Source organism: Ammospiza nelsoni, chromosome 1, assembly GCF_027579445.1.
Source record: "Ammospiza nelsoni isolate bAmmNel1 chromosome 1, bAmmNel1.pri, whole genome shotgun sequence".
Classification (NCBI taxonomy): Eukaryota; Metazoa; Chordata; class Aves; order Passeriformes; family Passerellidae; genus Ammospiza; species Ammospiza nelsoni.
In genome coordinates, this window is record NC_080633.1 from 24,086,372 (window position 1) to 24,106,387 (window position 20,016).

At 37.7% G+C, this 20,016-nt stretch overlaps 1 protein-coding gene across 7 annotated transcripts in view; it reads left to right on the forward strand.

The window, feature by feature from the left end:
* The window catches only part of ANKIB1 (ankyrin repeat and IBR domain containing 1), an 88,424-nt gene extending 69,296 nt beyond the window's left edge, over window positions 1-19,128 (forward strand). For 4 of the 7 annotated variants that reach the window (XM_059466148.1, XM_059466163.1, XM_059466157.1 and 1 more), the window contains exons 10-20: window positions 2,341-2,429; window positions 3,448-3,578; window positions 8,008-8,142; window positions 8,708-8,794; window positions 8,887-8,953; window positions 9,319-9,464; window positions 10,055-10,233; window positions 10,789-10,840; window positions 13,799-13,910; window positions 15,478-15,611; window positions 15,960-19,128. In XM_059466148.1, coding sequence (XP_059322131.1) covers window positions 2,341-2,429; window positions 3,448-3,578; window positions 8,008-8,142; window positions 8,708-8,794; window positions 8,887-8,953; window positions 9,319-9,464; window positions 10,055-10,233; window positions 10,789-10,840; window positions 13,799-13,910; window positions 15,478-15,611; window positions 15,960-16,712 — 1,885 coding nt within the window. In that variant the 3' untranslated portion in view covers window positions 16,713-19,128. The remainder of the gene's footprint in view (window positions 1-2,340; window positions 2,430-3,447; window positions 3,579-8,007; window positions 8,143-8,707; window positions 8,795-8,886; window positions 8,954-9,318; window positions 9,465-10,054; window positions 10,234-10,788; window positions 10,841-13,798; window positions 13,911-15,477; window positions 15,612-15,959) is intronic. The other 3 variants (XM_059466186.1, XM_059466178.1, XM_059466195.1) reach the window with 3 other exon arrangements.
* Window positions 19,129-20,016: the final 888 nt, after the last annotated feature.

Consider the following 20,016-nt stretch of genomic DNA (forward strand, 5'->3'; position numbering starts at 1 on the left):
AGCTGTAGCCTTCCTGCTCATGAAAGCAAGAAAATTCTGAGTCTATTGAGCAATTCCTTTCCTTCTCCTTTTAATGTAGGAGTAGGAATGTTCCTCTTCAAAGCAGAATACCCTAGAATTAACTCAGTTTTCATTATGCACCACTAACAGTATCTTCAACAAAATGTAATCAATTGTGGCAAGTACAAAATTCTATTCCCTTTCAGAAAAAGTATTCTGAATTATTTAAATGTAGCATACATTAAAACTGTGTACAAATCCTACATCATTTTATTATCAGACCCATTCAACATGTTAGAACCCCCTTCATGCAGTTTCAGAAGCACCAGGAATTTTAGCAAGCAGACAGTTGTGGAGAATAGTCTTAGCAGGCAGTGCACCCTTAATTTTGTACCATCAGTCCTCACTCCTTTCACCCTAGATAAGGGCAGGGGGCACTCTCATTCTGCAGAAGCAGCAACTCCTCAGGTGCACTTGAGACACCAGTTTTAAGTTGCAACAGTGTTTTGCTGTTTTGGTTCAAAGTACATAATCATAAGAGGGAAAAAAAATCCAGAATTACGTTCTTCTTGTAGCCCTTCCATGAATTTAACTTGTTGTGTTGAAATGTGCTACAATTTTAATAAGTATGTACTGTGCCTTCATATAAATCCTCCTGCTGAGCATTGAGCTGGGGAGGCTCCTGCTGGTCAGTGGCACAGCTGCTCCTGTGAGTTCCTTTCATCCACTGCTGGCAGGAAGTCCATCCAAAATACAACTTTCATGGAAACTTTCATGAACAGTAGGCTCAATGCTCTTACTCTAGTGAAATGACATCCCAGCACACAAATGCTTGTTTTGGGGTGGGCTGAGGAAAGAGCTTCTTCCATGAGAAGTTATTTTTGAACAACTGTTGTAACTGTCATATATAGATAGATACAGATATAAAGGTTTAGATACAGATATGACTGAACTTCATTAAAAATCCACACATCCACACATTAAAAATCCTACAAATTTGAAGGTATCAAAGACACATGACCCTCCTCCCACCCCCCATAAAAGATTGACTAATCAATCAGCTTTTAACTTAAAACTGAGCTTGTCAATGTTAAATCTTTGCTATTTCAGTCCTTTCTGGCAACAAATACTATACTGTGAGAGGGTCTTGGCACTGTTGAAGTCAATGATTTAAGTGTCCTACAGTCCCACGGATGTGAAAGGTGTTAACTTTGAACCAAGGCTGAAATCACCTTATTACACACCAGTTGTTCATTCTAGTACAATCTTTCCCAGCTAAGATCTTAAGTCCAAACCAGAGATACATCTGTGCTGAATTTAAGCTTTTTTGTTTGCAGACTAGCTAAGGGTAAAAAATGTTCAAAACTGTTCCCATAACCTTTTCTTTCTTCCTGCTTAAAATGTGGACAAGGGCAATCAGAAGAGTATTGATGTAGCTTCTGAACCTGCACTGCAAGAGAGCAGTTCACCACTGGATCTGCAGCAAACTTGTGTGTGCTCTGATGCAGCTGGTGCCCATCTGAAATTATTTGCTTTGATATGGCAGATGTCTGAGGCTATTTGCTGCCATTCCTGTAGAAAAAAAGGAGCTATTACAAGTCCAGAGTGCATATTGACACATCCACACTGCAGCACCATCTGGAAGCCATATGTCTGCTGCCACTGTGTAGTAGTGATTGCCATCCTTAATCCTAGTAGGAACTTCAGGACAAGCTCAAGGGACTCATTACTCCGCTGTGTCCATGTAAATAAGTTCAAGCCCCCATTTAAGAGGCTCTTGTGGAAGGAGTAAAAATCCATAAATACTTAGTGCTGGTGTTGAAGGGCTTCGATCTTGTTCTAGATTAAAAGCTTGAATCCAGTTAAAGGTTGATTATTGCAACTGAACAGATTAAAGTAATTCTACATAAAATACATTTCTGTTATAGCAAATTACCTACTTTTGGATAAACTCTGTAGTCTGATTTACCTTTATCACAGAAACTATACGAGCACTTTTGTGGCACTAAAATAATACCCAGGTATAAAAACAAGCTGCAAGCCAGCTGATTTATTCCAGTTTGCGGTTTGTAATTTTAAGAAGCTTCTTTCCTTTCCTGTCCCATTTAAATTCTTTATCAATAATAGTCATCTATGCTTGTGAGCAAGTAGTCTAAGTGTATTTTAAACCAATGTTATTTATCTGGCTTTTGGTTTCCTGACTTAATTAAATTCTGGGCATGTTTCTTTTCGATTTTTTTGGGGGGGGAGGTTGGTTTTTTCCTTTTAATTTGAACCAATTTTGACTTTAATTCTAAATCTCTGAGTTATAAGTAATTGTGTGTGCACCTTCTTTTTCAGGGAATGTCTTGGTGAAGCACACGAGCCCTGTGACTGCCAGACCTGGAAGGACTGGCTACAGAAAATATCTGAAATGAAGCCAGAAGAACGTAAGAGCCATGCAGGGCCAACAGGGAGGGCATGGGTGTTTTGATGCCATTTTGATCCTTTGGTTTTAGACAGATTTTTTTTAGTTGCATAAAGTAAAAACTGGCTTTAGCATTGGTTGAAAAATAGGGTAAAAGGGGAAGAAAATTATACTCCTGAATGAGGGCTGCTTACACTTTAACTGCAGCACTACGGTAGACTGTTCTTTGTGGTCCATTTCTGCCCACAAACACGTGTGGTTCAGTCAGGGTTTGCAAAACTCCTTCCCTTCCTTTTAAAGCTTTTTTTTCATTAACTGGTCAATTTATTCCTGAATATAGCTTCATTTGCCCTGTCCAATTTTGATTTTTAGCCCAGGCTGCTCTCATGATTGAGTAGTGTTCCATGAAGATTTTTATTCCTTTAAAACTAATTCAAGCCAATAGGTGATAATAATAGTAAGGTTGAGGGGGAACTGCAAGGGAGTTGTAGGAAATGGCTTACTGACAGGTAACATTTACTGAAAAAAACTAATAAAGGTTGGGTTTACACAGGACAGATATTTTCTTAGTCAACGTTAACAAAGAAAGCAAAGATGACAGCAATTTGAATACATATTTACTTGATTGCCACAGCTCAGAGCCTTTCCACAGTATGTTATAAATATTTTGGAAAGCATAGAAAATTTTATAAAGAGGCAAAATACACCCTGCTTTTTGAAACTATACCTGTTTCTTTCATATATGTATTTGCCCCTTTATATGTTGTAATTGTCACATGTACTGTATATCAATTTGTGTTATAATAGATGTATGGAAGTACATTGAAATAATAAGTGTATTCATATTACATATGTATAAACTAGAAAGTGTAATAATAAAATATATGTAAGAAATATGTATAGTGAGAAACTTCAATATTTTGTCAAGAAACAGGGAAATACACATCATTCCTAATCTGATTCTCACAGAAGATTACACAAGTACAATTTCAACCTCTCTGTTTTTGCATGCTCCATATTCTCCTGTCACCCTGAAAAAGTTGTGGGGGTGAGTGAGGCCTATGAGGACGCTGCCAACTGCCTGTGGCTGCTGACCAACTCCAAACCTTGCGCCAACTGCAAGTCCCCCATCCAGAAGAACGAGGGCTGCAACCACATGCAGTGTGCAAAGGTAACAAGGAGCCATCGTGGGATTTCTTGAGGAATCAGATTCAGCTTTGTATGTCCTGTATATATTTTAGGTCCAAAACCTCTGAAGGGTCATGCCTGATAGATAGTGGAACCTGTTGCAAGAATTAGATAATGAGCAAATGGCAGGTTACATGTATTTAGAAAATGTTTTAATGTGTACTGAAATCTATTTGGCTGACAGGTGTACATTATAATGACTGAAATTTCATAAACACCTAAGAATAATTACCAGTACAGTGTGAAACAAATAATTGATGGTTATATTGTCATTAATAATGTAGAAGAGAAAGAACAGTTTTAATTGGCAGATATAAAATTTTAAGAAAGGCTTAGGTCTGAATGAATGAAGGTTTTGCCTTACTATATTTTTCTTTTGCATTATTTCTCTACCATAGCAACAAAGCAGAGAAGTTTAGGTGAAAAACTGTAAACAGGAATTAATCAGTAGGAATGAAAAGACAGCAAAGAGTGATTCCAAAGAAAATGTATTGATGGCAGCAGCCAGAGAATAAGTCACAAGTTTGCACTGTGCTACCAAAATAGAAAAAATATTTTTGCCATGAGTTCAGTATCATTTGAATATGCTTTTTCACTCAAGTTAGTTAAAAGCAGCATATTTAGACATTTCTTTATGTCAGAAATATCTTCTACAACTGCAGCTATTACCTCTTTGAGGAGCATCATTAAAAATAAGAAAGTAGTGAACACATTACACAGTTGGCCTACAAAAAAAGGCTAACAGATTTAGAAAGTAATTCTCTTTATTTTTCTGAAAATGTGCAGGTATCTCTCCATTGCTATGCAGATCCCATTTTCTTTATATTGTCACATATTCTCTCTCTCTGATACAAATTGAAGATTGGGCCTTTCTTGGTACCATTGGCAGCAGAGAACATTCTCCTACACTTTGATTTATGCCAAGTTTGCTGGTTTGGGGGGTTTGGGTTTTTTTGTCTTAAATTATTTTAAAAAGAGCTCATAAATTCTGTACTTCTAAAAACTTTATAAGGTATGTTTGTTGTGGCTTCAGGCTGGAGAAGGATTTGGCCAATAAACACTGATGAATGTGGATAATTTGCCATTCTAAGGCACTAGCTGACAACCAGAGGTCTCTTTTCCTTTTTGATGGTTATAGGCAGCTTGAAGTGTCCTTAAAACAGTCAGATTCTTTTGTCATGGAGAAATCTCTGCACAGACAGCAGCTGCCTCCCCTCAGCCTGGTGAGGAAGGGTGTCCTCAAGATCATTACAAGGCTTGGACACAAGGAATAGTGGTTGCCTCACTTGTTGCTTCCTCTGCTGAAGTTACAATCCCTGATGATGGAGCTTCTGCCTTTTTTTGCAGTGAGGTCAAGCTCACTTCATGATGGGCTATGGCTGCCTCTTAGCATCTAGCATGCACCTTGGTGTAGAGGAGAATACTCCTTACTCATGAAACCCTGGTTTCTGTACTTAAGCAGGCATTTTCTTGTTGTTTTATGGATGCAGCTTCTAATGAGGGCTTACACAGTCCTGCTTTCTCACTCCACTGTCTATATTCACTTTTTAAGCTTATGGGCACTTTGATTTCAAAGAACAGGAGGAGGTTCATAGATAATAAATTGCTGCAAGTTTCATGAAACTCGGTAGCTGGATGATGCAGACTTCATTTGTACTGGCACCAGGAGAGAGGATGAAATATCTACCCAGCTGTTGCCTGCTCAGCAATGACCTGTTCTGCTTGGCTCAGACCCTGGCCAGGCAGCAGATGGGATTTGTTAAGCCCAGGTGGTGATGATACAAGGCTCAGTGATCTTAAAGACACATAAAACAGAGCTCAGGAGTTAACCATAGATAGTTAATCATAGCTAATCATATGCTGAGTTGGAAGGGATCCACCAGGACTAACAAGTCCAACTTCTGGCCCTGTGTAGGATCCCCCAAGAGTCACACCGTGTGCCTGAGAGCGTTGTCCAAACTCTTCTTGAACTGTCAGGCCTGGTGCAGTGACACTTCCCTGGGGAGCTGTTCCAGGGCCAAGCACCCTGTGGGGGAAGAACCTTTCCCTGCCTTCGAGGGAGTGGACAGCTCCTCCCAATTTATGCAAACTCAGTATTCTTTTGAGTCCTGAGTCCAGGAGAGCCATCATGTAACACAGTTATCCAGCTCTGTGCTGGATGTTTTGTTCAGAAGGAGGCTGTGAGAGTTTATCAAAAGTTCTGCTGAACTCCAAAAGGTTCCATCACCTGGCTCCCCTTGCTCAGCTGAGTGGGTCACCCTGTCACAGAAGGAGATCAGGTTCCTCAAGCAGGATTTCCCCTCAGGAAGCTGTGCTGGCTGTGACCAATGACTGCATTGTCCTCTGGGTGCTTTCAGTACCTCCCAGAGTCATCTTTTCCATGGCTTTACCGTGCACTGAAGTGAGCCTGACGTGCAGTAGTATTCAGGGTTGTCCTTCTTACCCTTCTTGAAAATGATTTTGGGTTTGGGAGGTATGCAGAAACAGCTGATGTGGTTTTGAATGTGTCGTGAGACTGAGATACTGGGAGGAAGGTCTGGGAGCTCTGTGAATCTTGGGTTTTGAGGAGGTTTTGGAGATATGAGAGATTAAAAGATAAATATAATAGAGTGGTCAGATGGAAGATAATTTGGGTGAGCTGAGATTGTTGCAGTAGGAGCATATATACTTAACTTAATAGGAAGTTGAGCTTTATTAGTTCAGTTGCTCGTGAAACATCTTGTTTCATATGATCTTTTAAATATTTTGCAATGATTCTTTTTTTTTATAGGGAATATGGATGAGTTTGAATGGTAGGCAAATGATGCAGTCATACTTAACACTTTATACAAAGGTGTGCTGGCACTTCATTCTCAGCATTTCTCACCATTTTTTACAAGCCAACAGCTTTAAAAATGTTTGAAAACAAGAAGGAACAGCACAATTATTGTAGCAGACCCCTGATGGGCGAGTAACGTGCATTGACTCCCTGATTTCAGAAGGCTGAACAAATGCTTTATTAAGCTGTACTATATTATATTGCACTACATACTAACATTATACTATGCTAATAATAAACTAAAAACCTGTGACCCTTTCAGACAGTCACAACACAGCTTTGACATAATTGGTCAATCAATCAAAACCACCATCACCAGTGTGCAATTAAGAATCCCTTTTGGTAAACAATCTCCATTCCACATGTGCCAAACAACAGATGCAGCAAGCAAAGATAAGAATTGTTTATCTTCTTCTCTGAGCTTTCTCACAGCATCTCACAGCTTCCCAGGAAAATTCTGGGAGAGAGAATTATGTCTCTCTCTCTGTTCAGAGAATTATGTGAATACCACACACAACAACAAGAAGAAATATTCTAGTCTTCATTGCTTTTTAGAAGCAAATCAGCACTACTGATTTTTGAGACAAAATTAATAAAAGTACAGTGCAAGAATTGGATTTCATTCCTTCCTGTAATATATGTAAGTGATTGTATGAAATAACTACAGACAAATTCATCTGGTATGAAGTAGGTATTCCTGGAAAGGTTAAACTTACCAAAGAGATAAGAAATGCAATTTAATTTATCAAATGCCACTAATAATTCTTAAGGCTTAATATTAATTAATGTAAATTTTCTCTCCTCATCTATAAGACAGATAAACATGGTTCACCAAATTGTGAAGTCTTTTGCTTATCTGTCCATAAATAGCTTCCAGTTATTTTTAAATTACCTAGCTGAACACTTGCTGCTGAGTTGAGAGTATTTAACACAGTTGGATCTTCTGTGATGCAGAGAAGCATGAATAAGTCACTTTACACTTCTTTGTAAGGTTTTACCTATTTTGAAAGCACTTTACTCAGTCAGTGCAGAAAAGGCTCACCTGGAAGTAATCACTCATCAAAGTTTATGTTCAGACTTCTTCTCTTTTGCTTTAGTAGTTGTAGTAGTTGTTATTAATATTTTGTGTCAGAAGCACCACATGACAAAACATCAATAATCATGGCTTTTTAAGCAATATTAAGGAAAAAAAGTTTCATTCTTTCTCATTAATAGTTTCTGTGTTATTTAAAGAAATGGGACTGGTTTTCTAACAATAACAAAAAAAAAAAAAAAAAAAAAAAAAAAACAGAAAAAAAACAGGCCTGATCAGCTGTATTTAGCATTTGGTTTATTTCCTCTGCTTAAAACTTAACATGTAGATCCAACAGAGTCTAATGATCCAAGGAACAAAAATGATGACTGACATGGTTTGATATGGTTTGATAAACAGATCTCCTGACTAAGTAAAATAGGAAGGACGCTCTCCAAAATGTTTTTATGCTCAGAATGCTGTTAATTAAGTTGCCCATAGAGGAATGATGATGCCTAACTACAAATCTAAGGCATTTCAACTTATATTTTTTCCTTTCCTTTTTCCTGTTTTGTTCTGAAGTGCAAATATGACTTTTGCTGGATATGCTTAGAAGAATGGAAGAAGCACAGCTCTTCCACTGGGGGCTACTACAGATGCACTCGCTATGAGGTCATCCAGCATGTGGAGGAGCAGTCCAAGGAGATGACAGTAGAGGTAACAAATGAATGTGTGTATTTGAAAAATAGCACTAAGGTTGCAATTCTCCATTCAGGATAAGTGTAATCAAAATTTTTCCAAACCAGACTTCTAAATGGAAAAATACAACCTTAAACATATCAAAGAGACAGAAAGAAAGCACTACTTATTGTGCTACACTACACTTGTGGTTGTTAACAAAGTCAAAAGCAGAAATCTTATGCATCCACCAATGTTCCATTTTACTTCTCTGTGACATGGTTTCCTTTTGTGAAATGAGCATGCTGGTCCTGCAATTAGCTGCTGTGCACTACAGAAGACATGCCTTAATTTTGGCTTTTGGAAAGTTGCTTTAAATAGCAGGGACTGTCAGTGTATCAATTCTTTGGCTGCAGTATTTGCAGCATTGTGAATTTCAAAAATTAATTTTGTGTCTTTACTTACATGGCACTACACACTGTGCACAATACTTTACATATAGTCTCAATAGAAACAGTTCACTATTTAATTATATTTAATGGTGATAGTTGTATTAAATGATAAGACTTATTTTGGTTTCTTTTGTCTCTCCATTATTTTCCAGGCTGAAAAGAAGCATAGAAGATTTCAAGAGCTTGATAGATTTATGCACTATTATACAAGATTTAAGAACCATGAACTTAGCTACCAGGTGTGGGTCAAGCCATTTTTACTGATGTTTGTTTCTGGTTAATAATCCCAAAATAATTATCTTATTTTCGTTTATTTATTTTATTTTTCTAGTTAGAACAGCGCCTTCTAAAAACAGCCAAAGAAAAGATGGAGCAGTTGAGTAGAGCTCTAAGTGGAAGTAAGTATTTGCTGTGATCTGTGCCTTTGATTTGAAATCACATCAACACAGTTATGGCTAAACTGTTCTTTTTTGGACAGTGCTCACATCAAGTTTGCTGTGTGATGTCATCCCTCCAGTACTAATTTGTAAACATTGGATGAAAGTTAAATGTACAGTAAATCTTACCTATTCCAAAGCCTCAAGGAGGAAGTAGCATTAGTATGGTAGAAGCTAATGTTCTGTGTTTATTTCTTTTCCTAAGAACACTGCGCAGTTATTGAGAACTTGCTGCTCTTTACTTGCAAAATATTTAACTGATATGCACAAAAGTAATGCTGACATCAGCAGGAAAATACTTTCCCAATGCTTGTTTCATATTGCAGCTGAGGGAGGCTGTCCTGATACCACATTCATTGAAGATGCAGTGCAAGAGCTTCTAAAAACTCGCCGCATTCTTAAGTGTTCTTATCCATATGGATTCTTTTTGGAGCCTAAAAGCACAAAGAAAGAAATATTTGAACTTATGCAGGTAATACATAGGTATATTTTACTTTCCTAATGGCACTTTATTTTTTTATATTAGTTATCAGTGTCTTTTTACCATTTTTGTAGTATAAAACTGACATGCCTGTTTTATATTTGTAACCAAGTTAGAAAAAGTAGCATTTTTTTTTTATATCGCTTTGCAAAGGAAAAGGATAAGGACAAATGGAAGGAGAAAGTAAGAAAATTTCCTGTTAATCTGCTTTCTGAGGGTAACATTTTAGCTTCAGTCTTCATCTCCTTCTCTAGCTTCTCTTTTCTTTCTTTCTCTTCTGATGTGCTTGACATCTGGGAGGAGGCAAAACTGGGGGAGTACCTGGGACTGCTGCCTCCTTTCCTGTCCCTTGGGTCCCTTGAAGATAGTCAGTATTTCAGAGTGCAGGGAAATCCTGCTCCAAGCTGGGGGACAGAATGTAAAAGAATAGGCTAGGGGGCAGGTATTTTGGGGTATTTAGGGGTTTCATCAGGTGTTTTCAGGAAAATGGATATCATTCCCCTCAGTGTTCATGGAGAAGAGTTCTTCCTGTTTTGCATTTCCCTGTAAAACTGTTTTTTCTGTATCATGAACTCTTGCAGACAGACCTAGAAATGGTCACTGAAGACCTTGCCCAGAAAGTGAACCGGCCTTACCTTCGGACACCGCGCCATAAAATCATCCGCGCCGCGTGCCTGGTGCAGCAGAAGCGCCAGGAGTTCCTGGCCTCGGTGGCCCGCGGCGTCGCTCCTGCAGACTCCCCAGAGGCACCCAGGCGCAGGTAATCCTCCCAGAACACTGCACAAGGCAGCAAATGTTCCTTTGGCAGCTGACAAAGAGGGGCAATCCACTGCTGTTCTCTGACTAGGAGTGGATGCTGAGTGTGGTGGTTGTAAATCATTGTGATAGTGATGCTTTCTTGGGCCTCTCATCCTTGTGGAATTACAGCCTTTGGGGAAAAACATATTTTTCTTTTTGAGGATCACTGCTATGTGTGTTGCAACCTAAATTGCTTCCCCATTTGTGATATATTAATGATTAAATGTCATGGCTTCCATTTTACTTTTTTCCATCAAGACTGTCACTAAATGCCTGGTACGCTACAAAAATCTCTTAAGTATTTTCTAAACATATCAGGCAGTTTTGGAATAGTCAACAACGTAACTCTGTAGGGCTTTCAAAATAAATTTCGAATTAAGAATTAAGGGGGAAGACTTGTTAAGTTTAGAGAGCTACAATTGCCCTAGTTTTCAGATTTCAATAGGTTTTGAAGCTCTGAAGAGTTATCATATTTGTTCTATTTCTAAATTTGATGGTGTATCTTTCTATTTTGTAGCTTTGCTGGTGGAACATGGGATTGGGAGTATTTAGGATTTGCATCCCCCGAGGTAAACTATTTCTTTTTAATTTTTTAACTTAGTTCTGCATTTGCTAGAAACACAGGTATGATCACAATCTGCATGAAGAGCTTCCTTATCTTGAGTCAAAGCATTTCAAGTTGGTTAAGCTTTCCATTTCATTTATTTCACAATAGAAGGAAATATATATGTAATTAATTGTGCAATGACTATAAATAATGCCTCTAACATGGATGTAGTTATCTAAGGGGGCATTAGGCAACCTTAGATATTTCACATTCATTTTCCAAGTACAAAAGCAGTTTTAAAATTGACTATAAACTGCTGTCTGTGTGCTGGAGAGCCTTAAAGTAATAAATGTATGAAATTATGTAGATCACTTTTGAATGCAATATCAGTTCAGCAGAATTTGACAAAAAGTTTATGAAATTTCCATCCTCTGTCAAAATCCCAACAAAAACATGCAGTCATACTCCTAAATATTGTTAAATAGTTCAAATATTTATTTTTATTGTTAGGTATTAAAGCAGGATGGAAATTGCATACTCAAGTGACATTAATTTCTGCTACTTTACCAAGAATGAAAATTATAATTTTTTAACTTATATTCTATGATCTGTATATGGGAAGGAGTAAGTAGTTTTTGAGACTCTGCTCTAAAAAATGAGAAGCTTCCTATAAAGATTTCCTTTATCATCTTAATTTTTAGTTAATGTTTTGAGAACATTAGATTAAAGCATTCAGTCAGGAAGGAAACTTCATTTCAACATTTCCTTGTTTGCTGTTTTCTTTCTAGCTAGTCATTGTTAAACATCCTAGAAAATTCCATGTACTTTTTTCCATATATTTCCTTTGCTATTGTTGGTGAGCATCACGCTGGTGAGAACATGGCTCGCTTCTCTACAAAAAATCAGCTGCTTCTCCTGTCCAGTTCCTTCCTTTAGTTTTTTTTAAATAATCCCACATCTGACAACATCAAACTCATTGTGAAGTTACTGTATGATTGATTGTGATGTTACTGATGACAGTGGAACTGGCTATGAGAAGAAGCTGGTAGGAAATGTGTTGAAAAGCTGTTTAGCAGGAGGTGCAATAGCAGCTGTGCTTAGATGATCTGCTTATGAGTTTCTATGATTTGCCTAAATGTGGCACTGTGTGATGCAAGTTGGTTTCTTTGCTATGTAGCTATCACAAATACTTGCAACCACCTATGCTAAAGGAATTTTATAGAATTAATAATGGTCATCTTTGTTTATTTTAGTGAATTTCACTGCAAAGCATTTTACATAGAACTGTATTTATTGCAAACAAATGAGAGCTAAGATCTGGTATGATGAATAAATCTTAGTGTTCAATGATCACTTCCCATGATTCCTTTTCTGATTCAGAGTGATAAAATTATATATATTTTTTCATAATTCAGTTATATTATCCTAAATCAAGGTTTGATTTTCTGTTGTTTGAGGCTCTGCCTTGCATTTAGAAAATCCCTGAGATCCCTAAAAGCTGGAAGAACACTTTAGAGAAGAATCACCTCATGCTTGCTTTGTTTCTTTATGGTGTTCCATTAGACTAACAAGCATATACTACTAACTGCTGTTGAAGATAGAATATTGGGCTAAATGGACCTTCTGTCTGGTCCAATAAAGCTACTTTTTGATGTTCTCACAACTTCCATGGATAAAAATCTGCCCACACCCATGATTTTGTGACTATTCCTTTTGTCTTGCATATGTCATTATGAGTAAGCACTTGGTCTGAGAAAGTTCATGGAAGAAAATATACTCTCCTAATACCATCTACATTACTAGGGACATTGTGTAAGAGAAATAGCACTTCTGGATTTAAGTTTTAGGTACTTCAGATGTTAAAGAGTTAATATAGGAAAGGAAAACTAATGGTACTGTTATCTTTACCAATTCATTTGGCCAAATGAATCCTTTGGATTACAGATTTCCCAACTTGGAGCTCACAGAAATAAAGAACAATATTCTTTTGAAGAGAAGAGCGAGTACCTGTGTGCACAGTTTTATTGCCTTGTGTGTAGGAATAACTGAAATTACACAAAGTGCTGCCTACACAGGTTCAGTGTCAGCTGGACATACCAGAAAAGATACCTGGAAATTTGCTTTCAAGCATAGAACTAGTTCCTTCATATTAGGAAAGATATGCAAATTGATCCAAGTATTAAGATAATTAGCCCTTGGGATGTTAGCTTGATGTTGTCAAGAGTCTTTTCCAATAAATGTAAATGCTATATGAAATGTCTAAGCACACACAATATGAGAAAATACAGGCTGTGGGAGTTCAGATCCATATGGTATGGCTCATTAGCAGCTCAAGTTAAGCAAAAGTAGAGGAGATTTGTAGTAGAAATAAAAAAATCCATGGAATAAAAATCCATCATAGAGTGACCAGTAGAAGAGTGTCAGATGTGGCTTAAGACGTTCTGGAGCCATAGTGTCCTGGAGGCTCAGAGAAATATATCAAGTTCCAGTGTATGTCTAACAGCTTTCTGTTGTCTTTTCAAGGTTCTTTTCTACTGCCAATTGCTGGCAGCAGAGATTCTGAGATAATTTATTGGTCTAATTCACATCAGTTGTTTTTATGTTCTAAAATCAGTGAGTATACATTTATTAAAAGTGTGTCAATAGGTGCAGATATAAAGTTTGGCATCAGAGATTTAAACAAGAAATGTGTTCCTGGAATTGGTAAAAAAGGAGATTGCAAGTATTAAAATGTTGGTAGTACATCTAAGTTTTTTTTTTTGTTGTTAATTCGTTGTTTTATAGATCTAGGATTACTTTGGATTTTTTTGTTATTTATGTTAAGCGTCGCATGATACAACTTGCAATTCATTTTTCTGAAAGCGGGTGATTTTATAATAAGCATATAAAATCACACATTTTTTATAAAAATGTGCTGCTTGTTACTCAGAAAAATAGTGCTGCATGCTGCCCTGTGTTTTGTAACCTTTGGTTTATGCAGGAATATGCTGAATTTCAGTATCGGAGGAGGCACAGGCAGCGCCGGCGCGGGGACATGCACAGTCTGCTGAGTAACACTCCCGACCCCGAGGACCCCAGTGAGAGTACCTTAGGTACGGCCCTCTGGGCTGGCTCCTTGCCCTTCCTGCTTCAGAAATCACTGGTAGTGACCACAACAGGGCTTGTTTTTCTGTGGATACACTTTAAAGAAGTTTAAAATACATTGCTGTATTTTCCAGGGTACAACATAAAGGCTTGTCTCTGCAGTTTTTTTATGTGATCTTAGAAGTGTTGTTGACTTCACTGTGGCTGCTGCTGTTCTAAAAGAGAAATTCATTGATCTTCCCACTAACAACTTCTCAGCTGTCCAGCACAGGTTTGCTTTTCTGAAGAAATTCTGAAGGTCACTCATTCATACACAAGTCCTCTATACCAATGAAAAGAACCAGTTGTGCATAGAATGTAGAGGCTACAGGCCTGTGGAAGAGCGTCCTAAGGTTGGATTCCAAAACTCTGCCCAGAAGCTGTTTTGGCAAATGCAGCCGGGAAAGAAATTGGCCTGACTGTGACTTGCAGAGTGCTGCTCTTCTGAGGGCTGGTAGTGCCGTCCTTTAAGGTCTCTCTGTGACTTGGCTGTCTGGGCTGGCTCAGTTCTGCCAGAACCTTAGCACAGGTCCAGAAATAGCTTGAACCCAACTCATACTGTGGCACTGTTTCTGCAGAGCTGCCAGTCTGTGTGCTCAGTCTCTCAGCCATGCTGCACAAATTGCTGTGTCTCAGGAACTTAACACTTAGCTTGTTCTTTAAAACCAAGAAGAGAGATCCTTTATTGAGGAGAAAGGATCACATGCATCCTCTATTTTAGAAAAAGTAATCAAAATTTTGGTGAACTTTGGTTCTTCCCTATTACAAATAAAATGCAAAACTATTTTGTTAGCTGAAGGACTAGATTTTGACTGAACACTTGAATATAGTAGTGATGGCTAAGTGCACACTTTTAAAGCATGCAAGAGATTATTTTATTTCAGTCTATCATATTTTGAGTTTTGGAGTGGAAAATTCCATTTTCCAAAGTCAAGAGATCTACATTTATTTCTATTACAGAGCAGTTTTTTCTGGAAGCACCATCTTCTATTTTTTGTGGCTTTTGAGAAAACAGCAATGTCAGTAATTGCTGAAGTATTCCCTAACAACTCTACTCTTAATTGTGCTGCAGTGTTACAGTAAAGATTATTATAATGTTAACATTATAGCTGAGGTTTTGTCTTTGAACAGAGAATTGGGCAAATGTGATTTGCAATCCATCTGTAAGTGCATCCTGTATTTGTGTCCACAGGCAGTAATTTTCAGGCTTTTCCATAAATCATGTACGTGCCTTAGAAGCACTTTGCCCCTTCTGCCCATGCTCCCAATGGCATAGCCCATGCTTTCATAGAGAAGAGTATTGAAGGCAGGACAAATGAGCCAGGCAGTCACTCCTAAAACAGTGGGATTGGTGTTTCACCACTGTGTAAGAGCTGATGGGAAGGAGTGGTTTGGATTCTTTCATTCAGAGTGAATAAAGAAATAAAATTACACAACTGGAATCCAAAAGGAAGTAAGAGATTCTGTCAGTAAATCATAGCAGAGGAGGCTTCCTCACTGGTTCTTCAACCACTTTTGTTTTGGTTGCCCAAACAGACACTCAGGAAGGTGGCAGCAGTAGAAGACATGGCACCTCCATGGTGAGTTCAGCTTCTATGGGTATTCTGCACAGCTCTTCGCTTCATGACTATACCCCTGTCAGTCGCTCTGAAAACCAGGATTCTCTTCAGGTATCTCCCCTAATCTCTTTTCCATTCTCTCTGCTTTGCTTGCTCTCCTCTGCTCTGCCTGTCTGTGTCATTGTGTCTCTGCAAATTTTCTTAATTCTTCAAGGAGAAAGGGAGAATCTAGGACAATAAATTATACATTCATAATGGTAAGAATTGTTAAACAATCACTGACATAACAATAGTTACTTTTTAAATTGTGTTGTCAGCACTGTTGGTAAAAATTTATTCTGATAAAGGACATGTAGGAATAAAGAATGAATTTCAGATTTGAGACAAAATTGCTTTTTATCCAAAATATGTAACAAGCTGCAAGTTTTATTCTGAGAGCATCCTTATGTATTTCCACAGGCTCTGAGTTCTCTGGATGAAGATGACCCAAACATCCTGCTAGCTATTCAGCTGTCATTACAAGAATCTGGCTTGGCCGTAGATGAAGAAACTAGAGACTTTCTAAATAATGAGGCATCTTTAGGAGCAATAGGTACCTCTTTGCCTACAAGACTGGACTCTGCTCCCATCAGTATAGACAACCCAAGGGGTGCTTTGAGCAGCTCTGAGCTGCTAGAACTTGGTGACAGTCTGATGAGACTGGGTGCAGGCAATGATCCCTTCTCAGCCGATCGTCTTCACTCCCACCCCTGCAGCGAGACAAGAAGTGGATTATATTCAACTTCAAGCGATGCTGATTCCAGCAGTCAAGATCCCAATACCAATGAAAATCTGCTTGGAAATATTATGGCCTGGTTTCATGACATGAACCCACAGAGTATTGCCCTGATCCCCTCAACAAGTACAGAAACAGATGAGGAGTCACAGCAGCCCAGCACTGAAGATGGGTCAGCAGGGCAACCAAATCTTACAGACACAGGGCTGGAGCCTCAGGAAGAGCATGCACTGTTTGAGGATGCACTCAAAAATGAAGGCAGAGGAACCCAAACAGAGGAAAGCACTTCTGAAGAAAACATTATTCCAAGAGAAACAGTATCACAAATTGGTGATAATAACAGGGAGGTAACCAGCACCCTAGATAATTCAGGAGATAGTTCAAGTCAGACTCCTCAAACCTCAAGTGAATGGACTGAACACGTGCATCTGGTATGAATAAAAACTAAATCTGGAGTGAAAGAATGGCAGTGACAGATGGTACAGTATGTGGAGTAAGCATTATGGAGGCTTTGATCCACATAATTGCAGCTCAGTTGTAACCACTGACGTAACAACGGATATTTAGGAGTTCTCTTGAATTGCAGTTCTTCATAATGATGTGAACCTTTCAAGGAATATCCTTTGCATTTAATTAGGTAGTATTTGCCTTTTTGCTCTCAAGAGAAAGGAATAAGTAGGTTGTATTCCACATTCCTAATACAATGCAGCATCTGTTTAGCCTTAGGTTGATGATCCTTAACTTGAAAGTATGGATTAAAGGCTTACACTGATTATTTTGTTTGGTTTTCCTAAGAAATAGTTTATTCCATTTTTTAGAACTCATAATTTCACCAAAATAACATCTAGCAGTTAATTTGCATTTTGGTTTTGTTTTCCATAACTTTTCCTTAGTCATTTTTCATTTTTGTTAGCAGTGTGAACGGAGGTATTTAATGCTTCTCTGTAGTACTGCTCCAGGAACAAGTTTTAGGGGATATTCTTTCCCTTTAAAATCAAAGATTTTTTCATGTCTATTTACAGTCCAAATGTGCCAAACTGTGAAAAGTTAACTGGCAGTAGCCTAATGAAACAGTGCAGTGTTACCCTATCCAACTAATCCCACAATTCTTAGCAATGGAAGAAACCACTGGGTAGCATTGTGTCTCCAAATTTAACTGGCATATGTTGCCATGGTGACTGCATTTAATTAAATGTAGCCTGTATCTTAAGTTAATAAAACCTAATGCTGCTGTTAAACAGTTATTTTAAATATTAAAATACAGTGAGTTAGCAACAGCTATGCTGTATTTTAAGAGACACTTTAATGGAAGTGCAATCATAGTTCTTTGTTTTCATAATTCTACAAAGCATTTTATGCACTAATAGTGCAATTACTTTTAATGATAACATTTTATAAAAATATAGGAATACAGAATTTTCATATATTATTCAGTCCCACAATTAAAAGATAACACATCCTGCTCAACATGTTACGGTGCCTTTGCCTAACCCAACTGGATAGTTGCCACAGTTAAACAAGTAATTCAAATTCAGTGTTTGTTCTGGAGTAACTATGCTATTAATTGCAAAGACCTCCATAAAACCACCCATGGCCTTGCCTTTACAGTAAATAACTAAACGTTCAGTCAGTGTTTTTGCATATACAAAACACTACTAGGTATTTGTTCAATTGCACAATATTCATTTGCTGTGTGATTACTGTTTAGTGTAAGAAAAAAAATAAAATTTAAAAAAACACAAAAAAACCTTTTCCTAGTTGTTGTACCGTGAAAAACAAAAATACTGGTTTTAGATTTGCTTAAAAGCATCAATCTACAGTTAGTAAGATACAATGGTACAGTATGTAATTACAACTAGAATAAGTTGTTCAAATGGCTGTTTTAATTACATATAATCAAAACTTTTCTTAACATGAGCAAATTACATACACTCCATTTTAAGTTTTGCTTAACTGTTACCAGAGATTTGTTGATATGATATAAAAGTTTATTACTACTGAGTGTGTATAGGCAAGTGTCATGATAGCAAAGTTTATGTATTGATTACTGTGAGTTCAAGTGAGTGTTTTGGTAACTAATTCATGCAAATCCAGCTTTGGAACCTTGCAGTTACAAGGTTCATATTAGTAAAAAATGAAATAAGAATATTTTACCCTTACCCCATAAAAACCTTGTCCATTTTCAAGCATCTTTAGAGAGAATGAATTAGAATAGTCTAAATAATTTTCCAACTTTTCCTCTAGCCACCCTACTCCTGACATAATATTGAGCCTTTGAAAAATACCTGTAGGTATAAAGTCCTTCAACTGAAATGGTCCTTCATGAACTGTCATCATGAATTGGTCTGAAAGTTGTTCAACTCACATAGCTTCCTTGAATGGTAATTTCTGAATAGAAAGATTCTCACAAAAAGATTGTGTATTGCATTGAGATGTCTCGCAAAGTTGCAGTAAGATATGTAAGAGTGCTCTCTGTGAAGGTAGTGAAGTTTGTGGGTTCTGGTTTTATGTAATTTGGTTAAGTTGTGCAGTAAATCCATTGTTTCCGTGTTACTCTTATGAGCATGAAATTAGACTATTAAATTTGTATTTTCTTGGTACTTATTTTAACACCATAGTCATTGACTTTACAATTCAAAAATAAAAGTTTGGCAAGACTATTTTGTAAACCTGTTAATTTTATAATGTAAAAAAATTACTCTAACCTTGAATTGTTATTTGCACTTTCATAGTCTATACTTGATACATTCCCACTTTATATACAGGTAGGATACTACAACCATGTAGATGTTTGGCCAAATGAATGCTGTTAATAATATGTAAAATTCTTTGATTAAACATTTATTACTTAAACTAATTCCGTTCTGTCTCATTACATCTTAGACTTACTGTAGCAGGTCCTTGAGACTGCTGACAGACATTTTTAGGGTATGTTCAGTACTGTGCCAGATTAGTTGGACACCATATAGTAAGCTGAATGATTTGATTTGTAAATATAAAGTACCATCATTAAGCTTTGAAAAAAATCTAAAATAGAATTTGTCTTACTTGCTGCAGCCATATTGTGCACTTGTTTGTAGAGTAATGCCTTGTCACTACATAGTGGTGCTAAACAGGGGGGGCTCATTTTTGTGAAAGATTCTGTTAAGCAGTGTTACTTAACTGCCACTTAATATCCACTCTCCATTGTTACCTGGGGATTCAGAGTGCCTCTGTTACATTAATAGCACCGAACTATTTTGTTCATTGTCACAGTAATGTCATCAACCTCCTCCACCAAGCATGCCAAGATCATGGAACCACACACTGGTTTGGGTTGGAAGGGACCTTGAAGACCATGTTGTTCCAATCCCCCTTCCATGCTCAGGGACACCTTTCATTAGACCAGGCTGCTCAGAGCTCCATCCCACCCAGCCTTGAACACTTCCACTGAGGAAGCATTCCCAGCTTCTCTGGGCAACCTGTTCCAGTGCCTCAGTGCCCTCACAGAAGGCATCCCACTGGAATACTCAGGGAGGGTGGTGACAATGGAAGCCAAAACATGGACACAAAGATAGCCAGTTTGTTTACAAGCTCTAGAGACAGCTTGTCTGGCTCAAGAGACAGCTTTAACGTGCCTTGAAAGAACCAAGTGCTCATTGTTATTTTATGTCATCTCTGCCATTGCTTTACCTACCCATGTCCCTCATGAGGCCCAAAAACCAAAGACCTCACAAAATGCAGGGTGAATTCCTGGCTCTA